The 23,905-nt window shown below is 51.9% G+C and overlaps 1 protein-coding gene across 1 annotated transcript; it reads right to left on the bottom strand.

The window, feature by feature from the left end:
* Positions 1–286: 286 nt before the first annotated feature.
* PES1 (pescadillo ribosomal biogenesis factor 1) lies at positions 287–23,194 on the bottom strand. Its single transcript, XM_050923795.1, has 15 exons — positions 23,074–23,194; positions 22,247–22,326; positions 15,261–15,414; positions 14,315–14,424; positions 10,219–10,390; positions 9,696–9,785; positions 6,367–6,483; positions 5,978–6,055; positions 5,421–5,510; positions 5,107–5,237; positions 4,457–4,582; positions 3,937–4,121; positions 3,572–3,690; positions 2,237–2,404; positions 287–1,184 (listed from the first exon to the last, which is right to left on the bottom strand). Exons 1-15 carry the CDS (start codon positions 23,095–23,097, stop codon positions 1,101–1,103), a joined length of 1,728 nt encoding a protein of 575 aa, XP_050779752.1. The 5' UTR covers positions 23,098–23,194; the 3' UTR covers positions 287–1,100.
* Between the last annotated feature and the right edge of the window lie 711 nt (positions 23,195–23,905).

The raw sequence follows: 23,905 nt of genomic DNA, 5'->3' as shown, positions 1-23,905 counted from the left end.
ATAGCCACAGACAGCCCCCTAGCCTCGATGTAGGAAGTGTCTATGCTAAAGGGCTACAACTGCAGTGCCGCGGCTGTGCTGCCGCAGCCACTGTCGCATAGACAAGATCTAACAGTTGCTTTAGGTGCCTCAGGCCAAAATTTAGGCACCTCCGAGATCTCCAACCCTGCTGCTCAGATGCCATCTAATCCTGATGGCACCGCAGTGTCTGCAAACAGGTACCTGAAACACTACTCCAGCGCTGCCAGCACCAAGCAGGAGGGGACAGACCCTATGGGAGACCAGCTGTGAAAGTTGACTTTAATAAAGTACAGTACAAATCAGTCATTTACAGGCCCCTGTGAGAAGGGGAGCTCAGGGGCAGGGGGGAGGGCCAACTTTTCCCAGGAGGCCCCACAACCTGCCTGCACTGCCTGCAAGGAACGGTGCAGATCCCCAGCCTGCAAAGCAAACAGCAAAGGGACCCTCCCTCAGAGGGGCACCTGCCGCAGGCTCCAGGGTGCCCAGCCTGCTGGAGGAGCCCCAGCTCAGAGCCTGGCCCAGCTCACCCTGGGTCCTGCTTTTACCCGTACCCAGAGCCCCAAGATGTTTGCCTGCACCAGGCACAGCCTCCCCTCCCCTGACCTGGGGAGAGCTGCTGACACTTAACAGGCCATTTGGCTTCTCTGGGGACCTTTGGCTGCATCCATGATCTGCTGCAGCCACGGGAAGGATTCTTCCCTTTGCACACCCCTCATCTGCCTACCTGGAGGCTCTGCCAGGAAACACCAGGTGGGGGATATCCACTGCCCCCTCCCACCGATGACCTGTTAGCATTGGAGTGGGTGAAGCAGACAAAGAACAATCCCGCAGCCTCGCCTTGGATGGGGTCCCAGAGGATCGGGGAAGAGGTTGGTTTTGTTTTTAAATAGAGGGGATAGGTGGTAATTGAGGGTGTCCCCAGAGCATTGACAGAGCTGAAGGTCATGGCTGGCCAGATGCTGGTGGCTTCTGTTGTATGGCCTGTCCTGGAGAAGGCCCAAGGTACAGTCTAGAAAGCAGGTCTCTTGGGCCAAGGGGCAGCTCCAGTCCTGGAGGGAGGGCAGAGCCCGACAGACCCATCACTCCCGTCGCACCTTCTTGGTTTTCTTCTCTGATTTTGTGGCAGCATCATGAGCTTTCCTCTTCTCGGCGAGTCTGGTCGCCTGCGGGGTGAGAAGCCGCCCAGATTAACCCCTGAACACGGCTGACAGTTCTTCCCCCGTGCCTGTTACAGACATGCTAGAGCCAAACTCAAACCCCCTCCAACAGTGGAGGAGATGATGCTTCGATCTCAGCCTCCGGGCCACCCCTAGCTGCTGGATCAGGCCTGCTGCTGGATCAGGCCAGTTAGCTAAGTCACTCACTAGTTCTAGCTTTGTTTTTTTGTTTTTTTTTTTTTTTTTTTGGGGGGGGGGGGAATGCCGACTCATGGTACACATCACTGCTATGGACACAGGCCTCCTGGGACACCCCAGGACCACATCAGGCACCTAACCTCGCTGACTCCCAGGCAAGAGCTCTGCACCAGGCTCAGACTTCCACTCACCCCAGCAGGCAGTGAGAGCTGTGGGGGGACGAGGGGGGAGGAGGAGGAGGAACTCAGATGCTCTGGGGGCGGAAGTGCCTCCAGTAGCAAAAGGCTGTCTTGCTCCCATTTATTCAATGTCAGCAAACCCCAGGTGAAAGCCCCAAGGGCCAAGTCCAGAGGCGAGGTACGGGATGGGTGTACATTACAGACCAAGTGGGCCAGGGGAGGTGTCATAGAAAAAGCCCCCCTCCCCAAGAAGTTTACACCATCATTTCCATTACTGCTGAACCCAGGCCCAAGTATCTGAATGCACAATCCTCCCTCAGTGGCCTCTCCTGTTCTGTATATACCATAGAGAGGCAGCATTGCCTAATGGACTGAGCACAGGGCCAGGAGTCAGCAACTCTGCTCTAATCACCGTGGAGGCTTCAACCCACCCTGGGACACCGAGCAAGTCACTGGCTCTGTGCCTCAGTTTCCCCATTTGTTAAGCAGCACTCCCCACTCCCGCAGTGCTATGTCCATCCAGTTAGAACTCGCTGCAGCCTGGCTCAGTTCGGGTAACCCACCTCTCTTCACTAGTGTGCACTTTGTGGTGGGAGCAGGCTGAGTGTTAAGGCCTATAGCCCTGCTCTAGTGACCAGGGGGCTCATCCCCACGCTGGGGAGGGAGCGCTGGCCACAATACCTCTCGGACTTTGCGCTTCTTCCCAAACATGATTTTCTGGTAAAGGTACTTCTCCCTCTTCTTCATCATCATGATGGCGAGACGCTTCTCCTCGCTCTGCTCCTCCTGGGCTGCTCGCTGCTTGTCCTCCAGCCGCACCGTGCCTGCTGACACCTTCACTGGCAGCTTCTGGGGAGGGCACAAGAAAGCCATTTATCTCAGACGCCCCCTGCTTCACCCACTGCAAGGGACTCCACCCTCAGCCCTGCAGACGGTGCTGCCCATTCCTCGGCGGGGTGGCCCTATCCTGAGGGGAGCCCACTGCTGAGTCTGGAGCAGCTGGGGGAGCGGGAGCTAGAACTGCCTGCAGGTAAGGCGGAGTGCTGAGTAAGTACCCCACTAACGAGGTGCCATTAACGTCATGACAGAGAATGCACCAAGATCCCTCCTGGATGTGCTCAGAGCTACCATCACAGGAATTAAGGCAGAGACCGTCATGGGAAAGAGGGCATGTGCCCAGCACCACCAGCAGCAGGAACTTTAGCTGTGCTCCCTCAGCACTGCACTAACAGGGTTTTGCCATTCGCTTATTTTTTTTTTTTATTTTTATTTTTTTACAAAAAATAAGAGAGAAGAAAGCAGGGCACTGCCTGACTTGGGGCAACTTTCAAGGTTCCTCAGACAATGCGTACACACGTCCCTAGAACACATTCATCCAACATACCAGGGATTGAACCGGGGATCTCCAGAGTTAAAAGCATAAGCAGCTACTGCTTGAGCCAATGTTCCCTAGCTGGGGCTGTGCAGACTCCTGTCCTCTGTGGACTGGCACAGAGGGGGACCTGTCCCCTCCAATCTCCCATGAGTATACACAGTGTCTCAACTTTGCACTTGCGCGCGTAGCAATGGTTTTTGCTATGCACGATCACTATGCAGATTTCAGTGGGGCTGGAGAAGAGTGGTCCGGATTACAGGGCAGGTGCTAGCCCTGGATAAACTGGCCAGATCAGGCCCAGTCCCCAGCCCGTTCTGCAGAAGCCCCATCAAAGATTAAGGAGTGAATTTATTTAAAAAAAACAAAACAAAAAACAAACAAAAAATCAACCTCAAGCTCCAAGTCCTTTGCTCAGCCCTTGCTCTCTCAAAAGGGGACGTCACCTGCAGAGACTGAGTCAAAGGAGAGTGTTCTGCAGAGCTAAGCAGGGGGCTCAGAATGGAAGCCATATGGCAACTTGCCTCCAGCAAGTGCTACCCTGAGGGGGCTGAGACGGGGGGGGGCACAGAGTGTGACCAGAGCTGTACCACAATGGGGATGTCCCCTTCAGGGCACGCTGGCTCCATAACTATGCACAGTACCTTTCCCTGGGATCGCTGCTCTTCCAGCTTCTTCAGTTTCCCATCATCTTCCTTTTCAGAGCCTTCGTCATCATCATCACCACCACTGTCCTCCTCCTCCTCATCTCCGCTCTCTTCCGCTAGAAAAGGCAAGAGAGCAGAGTTACCATTCGGGATTCTGACCCTAAGCAGAGCAGGAAGAACCAGGCTGGCACGGGCTGGCAGAGAGCCTGGGTGCATATTTCCCAGGTCTGTGCTCCTAAAGGACCTATTGGTAACCTGGGACGGGGGTGCAAAAGGAGGGATGGACTGACACTCGGGGGGAGGTGAAGGATGCCTAAGGTGGGAAAGCTGGCCGGATCCTAGGGACTTGGCCTCTCCATTACCTGGGTTCTCGCCCCTCTGCAGGGCCAGCAGCTTCAGCTTTTCAGGTGGTATGTAGTCCCCATCCTTCTCCGAAACAAAGGGCGAGAGGTGAGGAGGCAGCAGCACGCCAGGGAAATAATCAGCCACTGGGAGGCACATCTTGGCATTGACAGAGTCGAACACCCACTGCGGCTGGAGGTAATACCTAGGAGGGTGGAGAGAGGGATGGAGTCAGTGAGAGGGGTGGAGGGGAGGGAAGAGCTAAGAGGAGGTGGGTGTGGGTGCGTGACACCCCCCCCAGCAGGGTCCCTAGAACATGGAGCAGGCCACTTGCACACCAGAAGGGGATTGGGGCAGACTTCTCACCGGGGCCTGGTTCAAAGTGCACTGAAGTCAGCAGACAGACGCCCAGGGGCAGCAGGACAGAAACACTGAGGGCAAAGAGCAGGCTGGATGGCTCCAGAGCAGGACAATCAGTGGGCCTCTCCTGCCACCTGTGCAGAGGATCAGATCTCACCCAGGCAAAGGCACAGAGCTCACCTGCCTATCACCTGTTTCTCCAGGCTGGGCCGGTCGACAATCTGGTGGGTGATGGTTGGGTCCCTCACATCGTAGGTGGCACCAATGCACACAGACTTGTCCCAAGACACACTGCCTCCAAAACACCTGCCCAATGAGAAACAACCATGAATCCGGCTGGGCGGGGAGGGCCCAGCATCAGCTGAGGGGCAGGGAACAGAGTCCTGTGTGGGACACACAGGGGCCTCACCATTTGCAGTGGAAACTTGCAGGGACATGGTGACATCCCACAAGGCTCAGACTGGAGAAGTCTGGATTGCCAAGAGGAGCAGAAATGCAGATCCTCTCCCCCAGCCTTGTCAAGGGACCCACAGCACCTTCTCACGGCCACAGCCAGGCTCCAAGGCTGCTCCAGGGGATCCTGTGTACCCCAGCCTCACCGGGTAACTCTCATGGGCAGGGCTCCCCGGAGCATCATGCTTGGGTTAATCCTGCTCTCATGGCTAGAGGGTCTCCAGGTGGCTCATGGGCTTCCTCCATCACTAATATTGCCCTTGCTTCCCACTTACGCCTGGACTTGGCACCCACCCAGTTCAGTCCCCTGGGGAGTCTGGTCTGCATCCTGCCTCCCCGGCTCACCCTGAGGGAGGAAGAGTGCGATCGGCACATACCGGATGATGAAAGCTATGGGCTCCCGAGGCACCTCTCTGTTCAGGAAGAACCGCAGCCCCTCAAACAGCTTCTTCTGCTTCTCTACTGCCTCCTGCTCCTTCTTCCTCGCCACCTCCTGCTCCGCAGTCTCCTGGCCAGAGCAAGGTGCTGTGAGAGGCTCCTCTGCCATGCCCTCCCCTCCCCACATGCCAACCCCAGACAAGGAGAGGGACGGGGGGAGCCCCCTCCCTCGTGGCTGTCCCTGCCCTGCCAGCCTCCTTCAAGGTGCATGGGGACTTGGAGCACTGATAAATTCAACCGGCTGAGCACTTACCCCATCCACAGGGAACTCATCCACCTGCACTTCGTCCTCTGGGTTCGGCGCTACTACTCGGGCTAGGCTGGCACTCAGAGCCGACAGCTTCTGCAGTGGGAAAGACCAGCAACACGTCTCACACAGCTCCTCGCAGGCTGCTCGGAAAGGTAGTTAAGATCCCATGGCAGGACCCAGGCAGCAGGTCTTTCTTATCCCACCTCCAGCTGCAGCCAATACCCAAGGGCTCAAAGGAAGCCCCATAATGCACCTGGTCCGTTGCATGGCACCAGGGAATGGCTCCCCTCTAGCCCCTCTCTCAGAGATCAAGGTCCCTTTTATTTGCATGGCTACAAACAATACCAAGCACATCAGGGAGCGGGGCCGAGCTCCCCAGCCAGGGCAGCCAAGAATGGCAGGCTCTGCGCCCCACCCCCTGGGGAAGCTGGGGAGTGTCCAGCTATGAAGGATCCCCCAGGGAGGGGCAGGGTTCATGCTTGAGGTGAGATGTGGCTCAGGCCCCATTAACCAGCTCCCGGGTGTCATGTAGGGTCCACATGCCAGGCAGGGCCTCTCACCTCCATGTAGCTCTCTGAGTCCATGGCGTACGTCTGCCCCTCCTCCAGCTTCCACTCTGCCTCAGCTTGGCCTTCAATCTACAGAGGGGAGAAAGGTGATGGCAGGGCCAGAGTCTGGCATGATCCTGCTGCTCCCTTCCCCAGCCTCACAGGCATCACCACCCTTCCAGCAGGATCCGACCCTTCTATGCTCACCCACAGCACTCCCGCCCCACCAGTAGGGTCATGCAGCACAGCTGAGGACTGGCTGGCGCCCCAACACTAAGCACCTGGGCAAGGGAAGAGCCTGGATCACACTGAGGTCCCCCAGCCCTGCTGCAACAGTCACCTCTCCCCTTGGTCCCAGAGGCCTGGGCTCATAAGCCCCGGCGGTGCCCCTTGCCCCTCACCTTGGGGGGGTAGTGCAGGTTGAGGGACTGGTAGAGGCGGAAGTTGACAAAGCCCAGCAGTGTGGTGTAGAACTCCGTGAAGGTTGCCATGACCCTGTAGTCCACGTCCGTCGGGTGCTGGAAGAGATGGTGGGAGTTCAACCAGGGGCATCAACAGAGCTTGGAGGGGAGCAGTGATAACTAGCACCTCCCCTCCCCCCACAGGCCCAGGCAACGTCCATTCTTGCCCGACCAGCTTGGGGTGGAGGAAGGAGAGTTCAGCTCTCTAAAGGGAAGGCCGCAGGACACCTGGGTTCTCTCTGCAGGTCTGCCATTGACTCACTGCCTGATCTTGGGCTGGGAAAGTCTCTGCCTTTCTGTGTCCCTCAGCAGTGGCACTGGAACACTTTTTACAGTGGGGGTGCTAAAAGATAGTGGTCCCCAATTACCTTGCTCCCCCCGTTATCCCTGTCTGCACCCCCCAGAGCTGGGGCCAGGAGTGGCTATGGCTCTGGGAGAGGAGGATGTGGACAGGGACAAGGGGGGCCTGGCTGGGACCATACCTGGAGGCAGGAGCAAAGCCCCAGGCATGGGTCCTGCAGCTGGGACTAGGCGCGGAGCCGATGGCAGATGGTACCCCGCATGCAGGGCTGGGAGCAGAGCCTCAAGCCCTGCAGCCAATACTCAGCACCAGGACCAGAAGCAGAGCCCTCGGACTGGCAACCAGGGCCAGCAGCCAGGCTGGGGCCAGGAGTGGAACTGGGTGGTGCTCCCTCCCCACCCCTCTGGGGGCTGACCCAGGCCTAAGCTTCACGCCCCCAAAGTGTTCCTCAGCACCCCCTAGGGAGGCATGCAGCACAGATTAGGAGGCCTCTGTTGTAAAGCAACTTCTCACAGTGAAACCTGCGGGTGCTGCAGCACCCCCTGCAACCCTAGTTCCCATGCCTGGGTCTCTCAGATAACACCACTGTCCCCCCCCCCCAGTCCCCCCAACCCCGCACACACAAGCCTGAGAGCTGTCTGCCTGGCAAGTGCTCAGCCCCAAGACAGCTGAGCCGGGCTGTCTCCCCGCACCACCAGGGACAAGGTATTGTTTAGCCCTCCGCCTGGGGCTGCTCCCCCTGCACAGTGAGCTAGGGGAAGCTCAATCTCCAGGCAACGGCAGGAAGAAACTCACTGACCCTGCATTATAGACTCATCCCCCTCACCCAGCGTTCACAGGAGCTGCCTCCATGCCCCAGGCCACCCATTTCCAGGCAGCTCATTAAGCACTCTGAGCAGGCACTGCAGGGAGGTAACAACCTTGGGAAAAGGTGCTTGAGGGCTGATGGGAGGGAGCCTGCAGAGTCCCCCCCACTCAGTCCCCTAGCAGGGCAGGGTGTGAGGCATTAGCATCAGAGCAGTCCCTAATGGCACTGCCCGCATGTCACCCACATGCTGCTCTGAGAACCCCAGGACAGCCAAAGAACAAGGGAACCCACACAAGAGAGGTTCCCCAGAGCATGGCAGACCTGCAGTTGCAGCCATGAGAGGTTGGTCTTAAAGCACACGACTAACAGGGAGGACTCCTGGGTCCTGCCTGTGCGGCTCAGTTCAATCACCCGTGGAGACCCTCCAGGGGATCACCAAGAGAAAGTGTCTGTGGCCAAAGCCCTGGATTGGGCAGGTTCAGCTGGAGATGGCTGTACAGCATCTCCGGGACTGTCTGCTGCTCAGTCTGGAGGGGTCTGGCAGATCTCAAGAGTGGCCCCAGAGTGACTTAAAGATCAGCAAAGGTCATTGATTTCCAGTCAACTGGAGGAGCACAATACAGATCCCCAGCCAGTAAATGAATAACCCAGCAGAGACATAGCTGAGGGGGAGGGGGAAGAGAGACACCTTCCTGGGGCAGTGGGAACTAGAAATTGAGGTCGATAGGACATGTCAGAAGGGGAAACGAGCTGGATCTTCAAAGAGATACTCTAGCTCAGGCAGAAGTTCTGAGCCTGATGCAGGAATCGTGGCGTGAAGCTCTCTGGTCTGTGTCATACAGGTCAGACTACATGATCATAGTGGTCCTTTCTGACTTTCTATAACTAGAGCAAAACCAAAGGGATGACCCAGTGGCCAGCGTTCTAGCCTGAGAAGACCTGAGTTTGATTCCCGCTCCGCAACAAACATCCTGTGACTTAAGGCAAGTCACTTAGTCTCTGTGCCTCCACTGCCCACCTGTACCATGGGGATGAGAGCCCTCTCGGCAGCGCTGTGGAACTCGGATGCCATGGTAACAGGGGGCCGGATAAGTATGGAGAGAGATTCAGCCAGTGGCAAAGTGAAATGCTGACAAGCAGGGGACAGCAGGGGCCATTGAGCCTTAACTCTCCCCCCTTGTGCACATGCATCAAAAGTCCGTGACAACATGGTCACCCCGTTGTCACTGCAGGACCCTGCTCCGTTTGCTGCCCATTGCACCCTCATATCACATCTAACCTGCACAGCAAAGGACAGTCCTGTTCATAGCACCTCATAGCCTTCATCTAAAGGAGATTTTCCAGAGGATGACATTTGCAGTCTAACAGCCTGGCTCCCCTCCTGAAGCCCAGACACTAGCATCCCCATCCCCAGCTGCTCTCCAAGTCCCAGCTCCAGCACGACTGAACTGGAAACAAATCCCAGCTTCTGTGTCAAGATGATCACAACAGACTCTCCCCACCTTCACTGGCAGGGGGCAAGCAGAGAGCAGCAAAGAATGCCCCGCACTGCCCGAGGCAGCTCTGACCTCTACAGAGCAGTGCAGTCTGCCTGGCCAGTGTGGAGACAATTAGCAGCTATTGGCCCCAGGATTATGGCTGAGACCCCACCCCCACATGCTCTGATGGGACCAGCTTTGAGTCTCCACCAACCGGAGCTGACTGGGAGCTGGTGAGCTCACTAGGGAAGGCTCTGTTCCTCCTTCATCCCACTCACCACCCAGCCTCAGTTAATCTCTGAACTCTATTAAAGTTAATCATTTTCAGCCCAAGAGGAGAACAATGAGCCAGCACCAGGGCTGCTGACTAGTGCATGCAAGATGGTGACTCTGACCCAGAGGCAGGGGTGCCCCAGAGGAGCAGGGGAGAGGCTGTTTCAGATGGTTCCCTGGGCATCAGGCCCCAGGATATCCTGGCCACTATATGCCATGCTGCAATGCAGGCACTGGGCGGCAGCTCAGCTACAGCAGCTTCAAGGAACCAACCTGCCCACTCCTGGGACTCCCCCGCTACATCTTGATGGAGGGATACTAGAGCCCCCCCTGCCCTCCATCTCATTCACAGGCCTTAGGGAGGTTGGGAGATGGACAGACAAATAGGAGCAGATCAGATGCTACTCACATCGTGGGCAAAGGCATATGGAGCAATCCAGGTGATGGGCTGCCCCAGCACCTCAGCCTGGTAATAGATCCCTTTGATGGACAGGAACACCTGGTGGGAGAGCAAAGGGAGAGGAGCTAGAGAAGGAGGGGCGGGGGGAAGGGGGCACAGCTGCTGGCAGGAGCCAGCCTGTCTAGCACACTGAATCCCACATGCATTCAGACCCCGCCTCCAGCAGCGTAAGCAGGGCTCTCAGATCTGTACTAGGCAGGAGACTGACATCTGTTAACCCCTCACTATCCGGGGAGTGAATGTTTTCCAGAGCACAAGCTGACAACAGCATAGTGTTGCCCTGCTGCAGAAGGCCTCTCACCCACTTCTCCATGGGAACTCTCAGGGCAAGCATTAGTTGGTGACTAGATGCTCTGGAACCGAAGGCATCTCTGAGCCCAACTGCCCAGCCAGCCCCAAAAGGGCGTCTCTTGCAATGCTTCACCGCGCTGCCCAGGTGGGCGAAGGGCCTGCGCTCGCAGGGGACTCTCACCTTGCGCAGGGAGCGGGAGGCAATGATATAGTTGAGGAACTCCACAGTCAGGCGGCGGCACAGCTGGATGGTCTGCACGTGGCACTTGCCAGTGCGCGGGAAGGTGGCAAAGAGGAAGCACATGGACAGTGCATCATCCAGGTCCCGCAGGGCATCGATGAAGGTCGGGTATCTGCAGCCGCCACAGGAGAGAATCCCGGTGAGAGCAGGAGGGGGCTCCAAATAGCAGCATCCTCCCACATGGCTTAGGTGACGGCACTTGCACCCAGCCCAGGAGTGGCCAAAAACTGGGACCTTTCAACAGTTGCTGGGTGGCCCCTGTGAGCCAAGTTTGGGGCCATCTCAGACCAGTTCCAGAGAGCAGGCTTCCTCATCCCTGAGCTCCTCACTACCACAGCTGTCACCAGATGCCAACAAAGCCATGGGATCTGCAGAGACACTGCTCCCTCTAGTGGGGGTCAGAGTCCAGACCCACTCTGGTGCCATTCAGTAGTGAACAACAAGCCTCCATAGGCACACCAACACTTGTGGCAAAGAGGAAACACACAGTAGGGAGGAATGAGATGAAGACAGCCTGGGAAGTTCACTAGTGCAATAACAAATCATGTTCCCTTTGCCTGACTTGTACAAACACTTGCGGCTCCCTGGCTCGTATGCTGTGTGTGTTTGCATTGTGTACAATGGACGTTTTACCAACCCATGCCACAGGAATTAGCTTGTGAACACTCACTTGGGTCTGTTTATGGTCCCACAACATCTACTATGGACTCCAGTGCCCAGCTGGTCTGCACTACTATCGGTGTTACTGTGACTGTCTGTACCGATACCTGATCTTTACAATCAGCAGGAGGAGAGAGAAAGAGTCTCAAAAGGTATTTAGGCACCTAGGGCAGTTTCCAAAAGTAGGTACCTTGCTGCACCGTTCAGTGCCAATGACCTTTGAAAATCCGCTCCATAGTGCTGTCAGACAACATGGTGCTTTACACACACAGAAGAAACCGTGCAAAGCAGCTCTTACCAAGAGAGATGGGAGGCAGCACAGGCTAGGCCACTGATCTGGGAGTCATAAGACCTAGGTTCTACTCCTGGCTCTGCCATGCATCTTCCATTCTCTGGCTGTTTCCCCTCCCAGCCACTGTCTTGTCTATGTAGACTGTCAGCTCTCCATCTCTTACTAGGTGTTTGTACAGCACCTAGCACAATGGGGTCCTGACCTCAGCTGAGGCCTCCATGCACCACCAGAACACAGATCAGCTCTGCTGATAAAGGCACATTGGTGGGTGCATCCTTCATGTTTCACTGAAGTCACCATGTGACTGAGCAGATCATCTGCATGGTTCACACTCCTCTAGGAGCGGCTCTGAGCATCATCTTTGAAATCACCACTCAGGGAGAGAAGGGGAGCCCATGACACCCTGCTAGGTATCACACAGCCCCCTGGGCCCTGGAACTTGTACTAAGGCTGCACAGGCTCAACCCTGCTTTGCCCCATTGTCTCCAACTCATAAGCAGCAGTTTATAAACATTTTACAGGCAACGATGCAACTCACAGAAACTCCAAACTATCCCACTGCGTAGAAAAGATAGGAAATATGGCAAGAGATCACCCTGGCTTAACCAGATCTTCAGTGACCTAAAACTCAAAAAAAGCATCCTACAAAAAGTGGAAACTCAGTTAAATTACAAAGGATGAATATAAACAAATAATACAAGTATGTAGGGGAAAAAAAGTAGAAAAGCCAAGGCACAAAACGAGATCAAACTAGCTAGGGACATAAAAGGAAATAAGAAAACATTCTACAAATATATTAGAAGCAAGAGGAAGACCAAGGACAGAGTAGGCCAGTTACTCAATGAAGGGGAAAAACAATAACAGAAAATGTGAAAATGGCAGAGGTGCTTAATGACTTCTTTGTTCTGGTTTTCACTAAGCAGGTCGGTGTTGATTGGACATCTAACATAGTGAATGCTAGTGAAAATGATAGGTAGGATCAGAGTCTAAAATATGGAAGGAACAAGTCAAAAATTACTTAGACAAGTTAGGTTTCAGAGTAGCAGCCGTGTTAGTCTGTATCCGCAAAAAGAACAGGAGGACTTGTGGCACCTTAGAGACTAACAAATTTATTTGAGCATAAGATTTCGTGGGCTACAACCCTTTTCATGCTCTCTGTATGTGTATATATAGCTCCTCAATATATGCTCCATGCTATGCATCCGAAGAAGTGGGCTGTAGCCCACAAAAGCTTATGCTCAAATAAATTTGTTAGTCTCTAGGGTGCCACAAGTACTCCTGATTTTTTAGGTAAGTTAGATGTCTTCAAATCACCAGGGCCTGATTAAATGCATCCTAGAATACTCAGGGAGTTGACTGAGGAGATCTCTGAGTCATTAGCAATTATCTTTGAAAAGTCATGGAAGATGGGAGATATTTCAGAAGACTGGAAAAGGGCAAATATAGTGCCAATCTATAAAAAGGGAAATAAGGACAACCCAGTGGAATTACAGACCAGTCAGCTTAGCTGCTTTACCCGGAAAGATAATGGAGCAAATAATTAAGCAATCAATTTGCAAACACCTAGAAGATAATAAGGTGGTAAGTAACAGTCAACATGGATTTGTCAAGAACAACTTGCGTCAAACCAACCTGATAGCTTTCTTTGACAGGATAACAAGCCTTGGGGATGGGGGCGGGAAGTGGTATATCTTCACTTTAGTAAGACTTTTGATACTGTCTCGCATCACCGTCTCAAACAAACTAGGGAAATACAATCTAGATGGCGCTAGTACAAGGTGGGTGCATAACTGGTTGGAAAAGCATTCCCAGACAGTAGTTATCCGTGGTTCACAGTAATGCTGAAAGGGCAAAATGAGTTGGGTCCTGCAGGGATCAGTTTTGGGTCTGGTTCTGTTCAATATTTTCATCAATGATTTAGATAATGGCATAGAGAGTACAATTATAAAGTCTGAGGACGATACCAAGCTGGGAGGGGTTGCAAGTGCTTTGGAGGACAGGATTACAATTCAAACTGATCTGGACAAAGTGGAAAAACAGTCTGAAGTAAATAGGATGAAATTCAATAAGGACAAATGCAAAGTGCTCCACTTAGGAAGGAACAATTAATTGCACACATATAGAATGGGAAATAACTGCTTAAGAAAGAGCACTGGGGAAAGGGATCTGGGGGTCATCATGGATCACAAGCTAAATACGAGTCAACAGTGAAACGCTGTTGCAAAAAAAGGCAAACATTCTGAGAGATATTAGCAGGAGCGTTGTGAGCAAGACACAAGAAGTAATTCTTCCACTATACTTGGTGCTGATTAGGCTTCAAATGGAGTATTGTGTCCAGTTCTGGGCACCACCACATTTCAGGAAAGATGCAGACAAATTGGAAAAAGTCCAGAGAAGAGCAACAAAAATGATTAAAGATCTAGAAAACATGACCTATGAGGGAAGATTGAAAAAACTGGGTTTGTTTAGTCTAGAGAAGAGAAGACAGAGAGGGGACATAACAGTTTTCAAGTACATAAAAGTTGTTACGGGGAGAGAGAAAAATTGTTCTTAACCTCTGCAGCTAGGATAAGAAGCAACTGGCTTAAATTGCAGCAAGGGCCATTTAGGTTGGACATTAGGAAAAACTTCTTAACTGTCAGGGTGGTTAAGCACTGGAATAAATTGCCTAGGGAGGTTAGGGAATCTCCATCATTGGGGGTTGGACAAACCCCCCTCAGGGATGGTCTAGATAATACTTAGTCCTGCCTTGAGTGCAGGGGACTGGACTAGATGACCTCTCAAAGTCCTTTCCAGTTCTATGATTCTATCTTGGAACAAGCAGGTTACATGAGCTGTAGTCATGGATCTGGACACTTGAAAGAGGCTGCCTGAGGTCAAGTCCAAGCAGTGTCCCAGGTACAAGCCCTACTGCTGCGGGGCGTGACAGTCCCTGGGCCAGCCGTTTGCTCAGATGGATTGTCACTAATCAGAAAAGCCTTCTAAGTTCCAGACAGCCTACACAGTTACCTTATCTGCTATACAATAACAGGGCTGCTTCACACCGTGCTATCAGTGTCCCAGCCCTGGCAGCCTCCTCCTCACCTCTCCTTGATGATATGGTCAAGCTTGTAGCTGGGCTTGTTATCTTTGAGCCGCTCCACGGTATTCCACTCGCTTTTCCCGTATGCTTTCCGGAGTTTCCGGACAAACACCTGCAGCAGAGACAGAGAGGCCAAAGGGTTGATACAAGGGAATGCAATCATGTGACCACTTCCCGCACCTATCACACTTCAGATTAAGGCATACAGCACATTTCCATCACTGCCATTACAGCACAGCGTATGCAGATTAACAGACCCAACAGGAAACAGGCCTCAAAACCTGCCTTCTCACAGCACACCACCACGTCACACAGTGGCAGTGAGGACTAAGGGGATTTGTCTAAGGTCACCCAGAAAGTCAGAAGCAGAGCAGGGGAAAGAACCCAGCAGTCCTGGCTCCTAGTCCACTATTCTCTTTGCTGGATCATGCTGCTCTGCCCTTTGGCTCACAGTAACAAACCAGGCACCTCCACCCACTCAGAGTCAAAGCCAATTATTGGTCTCTAGTGTCGATGTAAGTGCCTCACCGCTAGGGCTGCATCTCTTCACGCAGACCTAAAATCCTAAGCAAAGGTCCTGCGGCATGTTAACAAGCACAGCTGGATCTACAGCAACAGACCATCTGCACCAGCAATGACTACTCCCAGGCAGGCTTCAGATCAGCAGTTTCCCACTCTACCAGGCTACCAGCCTAAGAAGTGTCACACAGCAGCTTGTGCCTGCCTCCTTCGGTTTCCAAAGCCCAGACTGCCCATGACAAGAGCAGTCCAAAGAGCCATGGCACGTTAGGAGTGTGCACAACCAAATGGGAGATGGACAGCAGCCCAGGCAAGAGAGGACAGGCGCTCCAGAGCCTGTATGTAGAGCGGTGGTAGGGCAATGTCTCTTTCAAATGGAACAGAGCTAATATAACTCGGTCTCAGCTGGCCCTGGGCCTCCCAGCCTACCTTATAGTCCCGGAACTTGTTGACAATGGGCTCATGAAGGAGGAACTTGATGTCTTTAAGGAGGTAAAAAGTCCGAGCAGCAGTGGAACCTTTGTTCACCTTTTTCTTGTGTTTGGGCTCATGGGGGTAGATCCCCTTCAGGATACACAGACGCCTGTAATACAGATACAGAGGAGATCAGAAACCATACAAAGACACTGGATGGCTCAAGGCATTGGTAACGGGATGCAGAGCCTTTCACCTCCAAGCCACTGCAGGCCAGGCGCTGCAGAAGTTTATCAGGTGAAAGCTGTTTGGAGGGCTTTGTTAATTGAATGCCACCAAACTTTATTAATAGAGAGTTAACGTGGCCTAGTGAGGCCTCGTGCTCTTCCACAGGGTAGACAGTGGGCCGTAAAGAAACCTCTGAAAACCAGGAAATACTAAAGCCCATCCCCTGCATGGGTCTAATGTTTGATTTGGAAAGTAGTTTGGGACATTCCCTGCAACAGACTTTGCAGGATCTGTGCTAAGTTGCCATAAACAGCATTGCAGCATACAGAGCAGTAGCAGAGTCTGGAACATACTACTCAAGGCTACACTCCAAACAGTGTAAAGCAGCACTGGGCCCAACAGTCATTCTCTCCTAACTGTTTACAGGAGGATCTGTAAAGTACTGTCATTGTGTGCAGTCTTTCAGAATAAAGATTCAAGCCCTTTCTAAGACAGCTCTGCTACTCAAGGCACTTTCCCAAGAATATAAACACCTGTGTCACAGGCTGAAGCTATGTCTACACTAGAGACCTAACAGTGGCACAGCCACAGCCATGGACCAGCCATAGAAATGTGAACATCTATGAGCAGATTGCATGGGAGATGCAGGAGAAAGGGTACAACAGGGATCAGCAGCAGTACCAAGTGAAAGCAAAGGAACTGTGTCCAGCATACCAGAAGGCCAAAAAGGCCAACAATCAATCTGATGCCAAGCCGCAGACCCAAAGAGTTTCATTCTATACTTGACGGAGATACCAACACCCCACAAACCACTGTGGATAACTCCATGGCGCCCCAGTCACAGGACCTTGGCATGAGCAGCCAAGACAAAGAGGAGGTAAAGAGGACGAGACATGTGCTTGGGGGAGAGGGAGGGTCCAACTATGCCACAAGCCAGGACCTGTTTGAGACTCCACCGCAGTCCAGTCAGTCGAGCACAGGCGAGCTTAATGCAAGGGAAGGATCCTCAGGTAGGTGTGTAAATAAATGTATTTCCCATTACAGTGATGGCACCCTCACAGTGGATACAGCTACGGACTTTTTGTTAAATTACTCATACTAGGAAGGTAGCAGTACAATGAAGAGAGGTAGCGTCACCTACTTTTCATTTCCCTGCAGCAGGTGTTCTCAAACTTCATTGCACTACAACCCCCTTCTGATAACAAAAACTACTACATGATACCAGGAGGTGGAACGGGAAGCCCAAGGGGCTGGGGACCGGCGTCAGCAAGTCTAAGTCAACCCTGCTGACCTCATTAAAATGGGGTTGTGACCCACTTTGGGATCCTGATCCACAGTTTGAGAACTGCCGCCCTGTAGCACTAGGCAATGGGGAGAAGCATGTGGAGCTGTTTATTTATGTACACAGGGATGTTCCTCGAATCCTCCTGAAAGATCTCAATAAAATTTTCACGGAGATACTCTGCAATTCTCTTCCAATGGTTTTTTGAATCTTAACTTTCACTTTCTGCTGGGACTATACTGACAATGGCATGTCTGTGTGCTGTATCTGTAGCTGCTGCCATTGCAGCCTTGAGGGATTTCCCCCTCCACATGTGGGCGGAGCACCTGAAGCAGATAAGGAGGAGAAAGATGACAACTCAGGATAACATGTTCAGCGAGATCCTATAAGCCAGTGCAGCTATCAGACTGTGAGCACAGGGCCTGGAGGGTAAATATTGCAGATCGCCTGGAGAAGGAAAAAGCAGAGAGGAGAAAGGAGAGAGAGATGCACCAGGACCATTATGCACCATTATGGGGCTTCTCCAGCAGCAAAACACAAATGCTGCAGATTTTGTGGTTCAGCTACCACAGGCTCGCCTCCCTTTGCAGTCCATGGAGAATTCCATTACAGAACCTCCTACAGCCACAGCCCCATCCCCTCATCATTGCAGGTAGCATCAGGGGCCATATCCTCCACCCAAGGGACATTAAGGATAATGACAGCTTCACAAATACAACAGCTGTGGCTCTCACACATCAGTGTGTGCAACTAAAAACGTTTTCTCCTTGTTACGTTCTGTTCCTTTAATATATTACCTTTTTATTGTATTTGCTTTTAAATCACACACACTTTTTTTGCACTGGTATTGTTACTGAATAAAGTTATATTATTTGGAAAACTAATTTATCTTTATTCGTTCACAGCATATGCTGCAGAGTGCCTAGCAGTTCTGAAAGCACCCACTTGTTACTATATACAGTGGGACACAACCCATAAGATCAGTGACACACAGTGTAATAATCAAATGTACACCAAGCACTGCAAAATTAATAGGTGCCTTGTCAGTGTTATATTCATTGATGTACATCAAGCACCACACAGTTCCTAACCAGCTCCAAAATAGCAGGGCCAGGGAGAGCACAGTACACCACAGTGCATTACTGTGGCTCACTGTTAAAGTGCTACTCCTGCAGGAATTTGGCACCAAAAAAATTGAAAAACTACAAATTGTATTTGTCAAAATAACACAAGAATCACATCAGTTTCAATTATTTTGGTAATTAATTTCAAAATATGTCAGTAAGTATGTCTGTAACAATATAGACAACAAAAAGATTCAGGAAGTGTTTTTTGATAAATAGATTTCTTACTAGGCAAATTAATAGAGAACTTGGAGTAATAATTCCTTTAAATTACAATATAGAACCATATTTCCTGCATCCCTCTGACGCAGTGCAAAGGCTTGAGGGAGTCAGGGGTAACAGAGGAGCTAAGGGAGAGGGAGGGAAGGGACCTGTGTGTGAATGTGGAGGGAAGGGACCTTGGTGTGAACGTGGAGAGTTGTTGGGTGTGGGTGGGTGGGAGATCTCTGTCCGGGTATCACAGCAGCCCCTGGTGAGCAAAAAGTGTAACTGCAGCACATCTCCAGCAGAATGTATTTTCTGCAGAGAGAAAAAACAATTCTGCACGGTCCATAAATTCTGCACATGCACAATGGTGCAGTATTCCCCTAGGAGTAAAGTGCACTTTCAAATTCTCCGAGCCATATCGCTCCCTGCTGAGCTCTTCTAATAGCCTTTGTTCAAACTCAGCAGACAAAAGCCCACCTCTGCCCTTCATCCCAGCAGCAATTTCCCCCCACTCCCCTTTACTTCACAGATGATATGCAGGACATGGCAGGCAGCTACCACCATTGGGAATTCCCCTCCCCCCCCACATCTAATCTTGTGAATAAACACCACCAATGTCCCTTCAATCAATCAAAAAGCACATTCAACTGTCATTCTGCACCTGCTGAGCCAGCAGTTGAATCTCTCCTTGATGCTGTTGAAGTGGCCAGTGTACAGCTTCATAAGCCAGGGAAGTAAAGGGTAGGCTGGGTCACCTAGGATCACTATTGGCATTTTAACATCACCAATGGCAATCCACCAATCAGGAAAGAAAGTCCCTGCTTGTGACTTTATGAACAGTCCTGTGTTCTTAAACACTTAAGTGTCATGCCCCTTCCCTGAACCAGCCTACACTGACGTCAGTGAAGTGTCCCCAGTGATCCACAGTGCCTGAATCACCATAGAAAAGTAGTCCTGTTAATGTACTCTGTGGCAAGGTGGCCTAGTGCTCAAACAGATGGCACACACATATATCCCTAGGGCACCACCGCAGGTCAGGAACTCCCTGCTGCAAAGCCAACCACTATGTCCTGCACATTGCTGAGAGTCACAATCCTAAATAGCAGGGGCCCTGCACACTTGCATGACAATAGCCCCACAGTGGATTTTCCAACTGCAAAATAATTTCTCCCTGACCAGTAGCAATCCTGCATTACAAACTTCAACAGTGTTTCACTCACTTCTCCACTGTCAGCACTGTTCTCAGTTTGGTGTCCCTGCACTGAAGGGTTGGGGCGAGCTCAGCACAGTTCTAGGAATGTGGCCTCCTGCACACAAAAGTGCTGCAGCCACTGCTTGTCATCATAAGCCTGCATTTTGATGTGATTCCACCAGTAAGTGCTCGTTTCTCAGTCCCAGAATAGGCACTCCACCACACACAGCTGCTCTGTGAACACCATCAACAACACTGAATGGGTTCTCACTATGTCCCACAGCAATCTGTCCTCCAAGAAGTCATCTCGTTCCCCACTACTTCAGTTCTTGAGGCTCTGTAAAATACCAGAGGAGCATGCGTCCTGTGCTTGCAACACTGGTGCCAACAGTGCAGATCTGTGCAGGCTCTGTGATTCTATCAAAGGTGACAAACAGTGAGGGGGAGGGCTGTGCAGGTTTGTGGGATTATTATTATTTTTTTTTAACGGGTGTGAAAAATTATGGGATTTAGATAACATTATGGGATGGAGAGAGTTGCACACTGTGAAGTTGACCCTTGCTCCCAGCCACCCCGGTGCGATTCTATTTGACATTGATGGGGCCTCATCTGGAGTACTGTGTCCAGTTTTGGGCCCCACACTACAAGGAGGATGTGGAAAAATTGGAAAGAGTCCAGTGGAGGGCAGCAAAAATGATTAGGGGCTGGAGCACATGACTTATGAGGAGAGGCTGAGGGAACTGGGATTGTTTAGTCTGCAGAAGAGAAGAATGAGGGGGGATTTGATAGCTGCTTTTAACTACCTGAAAGGGGGTTCCAAAGAGGATGGGTCTAGACTGTTCTCAGTGGTTGCAGATGACAGAACAAGGAGTAATGGTTTCAAGTTGCAGTGGGGGAGGTTTAGGTTGGATATTAGGAATCACTTTTTCACTAGGAGGGTGGTGAAGCACTGGAATGGGTTACCTAGGGAGGTGGTGGAATCTCCTTCCTTAGAGGTTTTTAAAGTCAGGCTTGACAAAGCCCTGGCTGGGATGATTTAGTTAGTTGGGGAACTGGTCCTGCTCTGAGCAGGGGGTTGGACTAGATGACCTCCTGAGGTCCCTTCCAACCCTGATAGTTTATGATTCTATGATTCACCATGCATTGCCAAAGCTTCCCAAGAGACAGTGCGCTGGACTACCCATGGTGCACCACATTGTGAATCAACACAAGCACTGCTGGTGAGTATGTGCAGCGCTGACATCACACCCCAATGGCCCCCTTCCTCAGGGAGGCCCCAGGAAAGGTAGATCAGCATTGTATGTGGCTAACGCTGTTGCAAACATCACAAAGCATTTTGAGGAGGGTCAAAGGCATGTAAGTGGGTAATGGAAGATTCCTTTGCAGGAGTACAAGAGGCAGGGGGAGAGAGAAATGAAAAGCAGAGAACGAGTTAACTCAGCACTTAGCTAGCTCCATGTGAAGATAAGTTGCTGGCCCCAGCCCAAGGTCATGGGCTCAACAAATAATCTGCAAACCAATTTACAACTGCCCAGTTGTAAAAAAAAAAGAAGAAAAAGAACCCACTAAGTTAAGCAAAGCTGCAAAAATAGCAGCAAAAACAAAGCAAATAAAGCAACAACAACAAAATACAAACAAAAAACACTCCAAATCCAGTGTATTTTAAGCAGCCAAAAAGGCCACAGCAAGCCAATTAACACTGGTACCAAAAGCACCAGGCGCAAAGGGCCCTAAGCAAAAACACCCCCCCAAAAAAACCAAAACTTAAAAACTCTCCCAAAAGCTAAATTAATTAAAAAATTACAGCAAATTCCCCAAACAACCTGGGCCAAGGGCAAAAACTCCCATCCACTCCTCCCCCTCCTCTTCTTACATTACACCCAGGCCTAGCCAGTTTTAGATAATGTGTATGCAAGTATAAAAGTGGGTTAGGGCTTGGGGCTCTAGTGCTTTCTTTCTTCCCCTAAGTAACACAATGACGTTCCCAGCACACTCTGTTGTATTTTATTAATAAATAATTAAAACTTAAACCCTTGGTGTGCTTCGTCATCTCCTCTCTAAAAAAACCCTATGGCCCAGCTTAATCAACCGTAGCCTAAGCAAATTGGTAACAAAAATCTGTCACACTGACACAAGGAGACAAGTATACAACTAAAGTGTCTTTATGCCAACATAACTTGCATTGACCAAAGCCTGTAGTACAGACATGGTCTTATGTACACTTCTACATGCTTCCCAATGCAACACATGGGGATTTAAATCTCTTTAGTGCATCACTTGGGCTTGGACAATCTGGAGTTACAAGTTTTACCCTTAATAACATTCCAATATTGCTTCCCCACAGAGAATGGGTACTATACACTAGCTGGGATAGATTCTGAGCAACTGAGTTCAATTTCAGGAGGATCTAAAGTTTGAGTCCCAGGAATGTGCAAAAAAAAGGGAGAAGAACGGTGATTTTGTAAACAGTTCACTAAGGGCTCGTCTACACTGGCAACATTAAAGCGCTGCCATGGCTTGTGTAGTTGCAGCAATCACCTCCAGGAGAGGCGCAGCTCCCAGTGCAGGTGCACTGTCTATACTGGCATGTAACAGCACTGAAACTTGCAGCACTCAGGGCGTATTTGTTCACACTCCTGAGCGAGAAAGTTGCAGCACTGTAAAGTGCCAGTGTGGACATGCACTAAGAACAGACACTCACATCTCTTTATATGCTTATTAGCAAGCTTAACACAGGCAAAACACTGAATTGGCTGAGAGAAGCAACCTATATATACATAAGCAAATAGAATCCCCTCTCGCCTCTAGAAGAGAAGTCCTGCGAGGGCAGGACTATCACAGATTGGCAAAGGAGGCTGGACAACTCTTAAACTGTATGTCACGTTACAAGTGAACAGAACAAGTCAATATCCAAGGCTGACAATTCAGCATCACTTACCTCACTTGGAAACACTAAACCATTCCTTACCTGAAGTCTGCGAGGCTCAGCTGTAGTTTCTTCCGGGCCTTGTTTCTAGTGATGTAGTTAGTGGCAGATCCCCTCTCATACTTTAGAAAAAACAAAGACAAAGATTCATTAGCAGCCCAGAGAACAGAAGTGACCTTGAATTGGGATCACTGAGCACAAGGAAAACTAATGCCTGATTCAGGGACCGGGAGGTGAGTAACTCACCACAGGTATTAAGCAGTCTAATCCACACAGGATCCAAGATACAGAAAAAGATGCTCACCTCCGAATTGAGGATCCTTTAAAGAACGGATCCCTAGGATCTCAGGAATCTATTAATGGCAGTAATAGTCTATGAATTATTACCTGGGTGCGGGACATATAGGGGGAAATCACAGCAGCTGAGGCGAGAGGGATTTACACGAAGTGCCCCGACACCCAGCTGAAAGCGATTTGTGGGCACCTTAAGAATTGGCAAGCAGAGGCCAGGAAGAGCACTAATGCAGTGGGGGTGGAGCAGTGACACTCTCGATGGCTAGCAGGTGCCAGCACGTGCCCTGCGCTTCGCTCCTGCTTGCGCAGAAAGGGGCGCACCAGGCAGGGCAGGCCGCCCGGAGACAGGGGCCGAGGCGCTGCTCGCAGCGAGCGGAGCCCTGGCACGTCCCGAAGGCACCGAGTCCAGCCCAGGGCCCCCGCGGGGACACCGCTCTCCGCTCGCTCCCTGCGCAGCAGCGGAGAGAAGCGAGCTCGGGACCCGCTGCCCAGCGCCGGGAACGAGCCCGCAGCGGGCCCCAGGCAGCGGGGCGGGGCGCGTCTGAGCAGCGGTCCCGCGTTGCCCGCGCCGGTACCTTCTTCTTCTCCAGGCCGCCCATGGCTGCGGCTCAGCAGCGGCCACGCTCCCGCCCGCCGGCTCTTCTGGCTCTGCAGGCGGCTGCTCCCACTTCCCCACGTGGGGCGCGACGCACGGCTCGCCGAGGACCCCACGGGTCGGGGCTGCCCGGTCTCTGCCTGCGCGGAAGGCACCATCCAAGCGGCACTGAGCCAGGCCGCCCGCCTCTCTTCCGGCGCGGAGCCTGCAGCGCCGCCGGCCCGCGGTGGGGGGAGCCTCGGGAAGGCAGAGAGGGGCGCCCCGCGCGGCCGCTCAGGCATGAGTAGGCCAGACCCTGGGATCGCGGGGCCTGCCGGGATAAGGAAGGGGAGAGCGCGGGGCATGCTGGGATAGGGTTCCAGGGTTCGCGCGGGGCATGCTGGGACGGGGCCGGGGTTCGCGCGGGGCATGCTGGGACTGGGCTGGGACTGGGATGAAGGTGTTTCAATGAGTTGCTCGGTGCGAAGGGCAGAGTCTGCAGGGGGTCTGGTCAGCGCCTTTGCCGCCCGCACAGTAACCTGGGATGGTTCCAGCAATGGGTGGGGAGCTCATCTGGGCATCTCAGGAAAGGAATTTGCTTGTAAACATTTTAGAAGTCAGGGCCATTTGCACGGCTCTCAGACCTTTTCTTCCTCCGGTAAAGGGGAAAGTTGTTCAGGTAGCACAGTGATCTACGTTTTACTTCTCTATTGTTGCTGTAACAGCAGCCAGAAGGGGCATGCTGTGATGGCAGACCTGCCGCTTACTATTTTGCATAAAGACAAGGTGGTTCTTACACCTGATCTCAGGTTTTTACCAAAAATAGTTTCCAA

Source organism: Gopherus flavomarginatus, chromosome 15 (assembly GCF_025201925.1).
Source record: "Gopherus flavomarginatus isolate rGopFla2 chromosome 15, rGopFla2.mat.asm, whole genome shotgun sequence".
Classification (NCBI taxonomy): domain Eukaryota; kingdom Metazoa; phylum Chordata; order Testudines; family Testudinidae; genus Gopherus; species Gopherus flavomarginatus.
Note: the sequence above shows the minus strand (reverse complement) of the source record. Positions and strands in the feature narration are given on the sequence as shown.